Source organism: Nansenia antarctica (assembly GCF_963989245.1).
Source record: "Nansenia antarctica genome assembly, chromosome: 10".
NCBI lineage: Eukaryota > Metazoa > Chordata > Actinopteri > Argentiniformes > Microstomatidae > Nansenia > Nansenia antarctica.
In genome coordinates, this window is record NC_137680.1 from 22,554,776 (window position 1) to 22,557,709 (window position 2,934).

Genomic DNA, 2,934 nt, shown 5'->3' on the forward strand with positions numbered 1-2,934 from the left:
CTGTATGCACTAGCTGTGCCTATTCACAGCGAGCTAAGCTTAGTCATCCAAAAAAGGACAATAAATTATTCATGAGAGACAAAAGCCTGAGTCAGGCACTCTAGTATATCAACCAACAGTAAACAGGTTCAGTCGTAGCCTATAACGTACCAGAGAATATGAGGACTCATGTGAAATCACGTGTGTTGTTGTTTGTCTTGGGATTTTGGGTTGTAAACAACACTGAGGCGAGTGGTGAATAATGTTGCCCCGCTGACACAGTCCTATGGCATCTGACTGCTCTCATACTGACAAGTACAGCTGCTATTCACTCAGGTCGTGTGACCTTCAACTCACTCTTAGGGCACCGCACTCAGAGCCTTCCACTGGCACTCTGTCTCCATCTGCTCTGCGGTCCCATAGGCCTACTGTCTGCTAAACTGAGCCTGGTGGAGGAGGAGACCAATCAAGTGTGCAAAGTACAGCCAGCCAGGATGTGTTTTTCTTTCTGTCAGGCTCCCTCTCTCTCTCGTCTCTCAGTGCAGGCAGGGCAGAGCGAACGTTCCCCTTCCTGCCGGTCAGAAACAGCGGGCTTGAGAATGAAAGCCAGGCTTCTTGTGGTGATCCACAGTATCCTCAGGATTACATGACTTATCTACCAAGCTTTAGTCAAATGGGATGAGAAACCATTGATCTGACAGAATGAAGAAAGACCTCAAATTAACTTTCTATTAGGACCTGCGTGACTTTTCAACTACAGCAGAGATGAATGCTCAACAAAGAACTCAACCCCGGTCTCAAACCCGCTGGCCTCTTCATTCTGTTTAAATGTCATGGTTAGGGGATGAGGCCCTCTGTATGATGTGTTTAGATGCACATGATTCCATCAGGACTGGGAAATAATAGCACAACTAGAAAGGAGTCTTCTCAAGCCTCCTAACAGACAGAGAGCAGGCATCTGGATGACATCATTTGTCACTGTTAAGGTTTCTTAAAGAAAGCTTAAATTCAGTAACCACAAAGTATTGAGCGGGAGAGTTTACTTCTTTTGATCTGTTTTAAAAACTGGCAATTGAAGTATGGGTGTAGGCCAAGTATTTCTGTCAAAACAATGAATTTCTATGAGCATATTGCCTCTTCAAATAGCTGGAGATCAATGAAGACAGACATGAGACATGAGTGGCCAAAAGCAGGAATGCTGAGGTGATGAAAAATCCACGGTGAAACAGAGGGGTGTGGAGAAGAAACAAGAAATGACACTGTAGGTAAGATGTGAAATGAGGATCTCAGGTTTTAATTAAGATTTGTGGTGGATAACTGACTGGAATGCTCACTAAACAACAGTCCAATGATTCAGTATATGTGACAGAGCTGCCAACACAAGCAACAAAAATGCATACAGTATATCCATATGCTGTATGACGTAATAGTCACAAGAGAGACTTGGCACTGGAAAGGATTTGTATCGCATAGACCTTCACTGACTAGTGAATCACAATTACAGCCAGTGTATGAACAATGGTCACACATCCAAGGATAAAGTCAAAAAGTGACCAATGGATGTGGGAAATAGAAGTCTGAAGTCAAAAGTTGAGCAAAGAACCACACGATGACAAGACACTGAACTTATGCCAGAGTTAACTTATTGTTGCATTTGTGTATTTGATTGTTTGTTTGTTCTTTCACTAAAACCACACAACAATGCTGGTCCTGTGTTAGGCACAGAAGTGGAAGTCATTGTACATTATTGCATCATCCTTCTAAGGTAATAGAGTGATGGCAAAGGCCCAGGACAAAATCACTGTTAACAGTAACAGCTGCGTATCCCCATCAGCAAGGCCATGCACAGGCCCAGCCGAGCTTCCACTGATAACGCATACTGTCCAGTCCAGCATGGGTGTCGTCAGCTGCCCAATATGCCATAATGCCACACTGAGTACCACACTAACACTACTGCTAAAACCGGCATCAACAGTCTGTTTGCATGTTGGACATGGTCTGGATACATTAACTGTAAATTGACTCTCTAATCACCCAATGACATCAGTGAGGAAAATGATACATTGATGGATTGGCTCAAATCTAAGAGCAAGATAGTATACAATACCACCCATCAATTATTTAATTAGCGTCACAAATCCTGATGATGATTATGATGATGATAATAACCTGTAACCTAATATCATAAGATGTGGTACTGTAATAGGGAAATGTGTCAACCATGTTGGAATAACATCAACTTGCAAGTGTGAAGCATTCACTTTATGAGTCGATTGTCCAGAAGAACAAAAACAATTCACTTAATGACAATGATCAGTGTAAAATAATCGTGAAACATTGACGTAAAGAAGGGATCGGTTTGTAACAGCAATATCATTGTCATTATTATTGCAGGACTGTTGATGCGAACTACCTAACGGTATTCCATCTCTACCATGTATGGACTGAAACATGTCATGATATGAAGTTGCCAATAGTCAACAGACACATACCTTGTGTGGGGCTTTGAGAAGCCTGTGGACTCCAGCAATCTGATTTATGAGAGGGATATCTTCCCTGAAAGTGTAGTGGGGGGGTCTTGTGGGCTCGGGAAAATTGGTGCTGTTGAATGGATCAGTATCATCTAAGAACTGTACCCTGCATACAAACGTAGCCATGATGGATCCATGCAAGACGGTGTTCAGAAGTCGGTCTAGAAGGTGGATGCGCTCTGAAACGCTGTGAAGCGCAGCCGGACCCAACAATCCACCGGCAGGTTTCCTGCAGTAGCCCTGCTGCTCCCTCAACTATCTGTAGTAGACCCTCTTCATTCGCTTCATACAGGCACGGAGGAATAAAGACACTGAAAACCGTAATGAAGTAAATCCACTCAGTATCCCTCGTTCTGAAGTATCTTTCAGCTATCAGTCTCTTGTTGAGAATATGTGTCCAGTTGAGATGAGCGGGGCGGCAGTA

General features: G+C 43.3%; 1 protein-coding gene across 1 annotated transcript in view; it reads right to left on the reverse strand.

Moving 5' to 3' along the window:
• Positions 1-2,636, reverse strand: part of LOC308166760 (FH1/FH2 domain-containing protein 3-like) — a gene marked incomplete at both ends in the record, with an annotated part of 144,664 nt that extends 142,028 nt beyond the window's left edge. The window contains one exon of the mRNA XM_080541085.1: positions 2,472-2,636. Coding sequence (XP_080397211.1) covers positions 2,472-2,636 — 165 coding nt within the window. The remainder of the gene's footprint in view (positions 1-2,471) is intronic.
• Between the last annotated feature and the right edge of the window lie 298 nt (positions 2,637-2,934).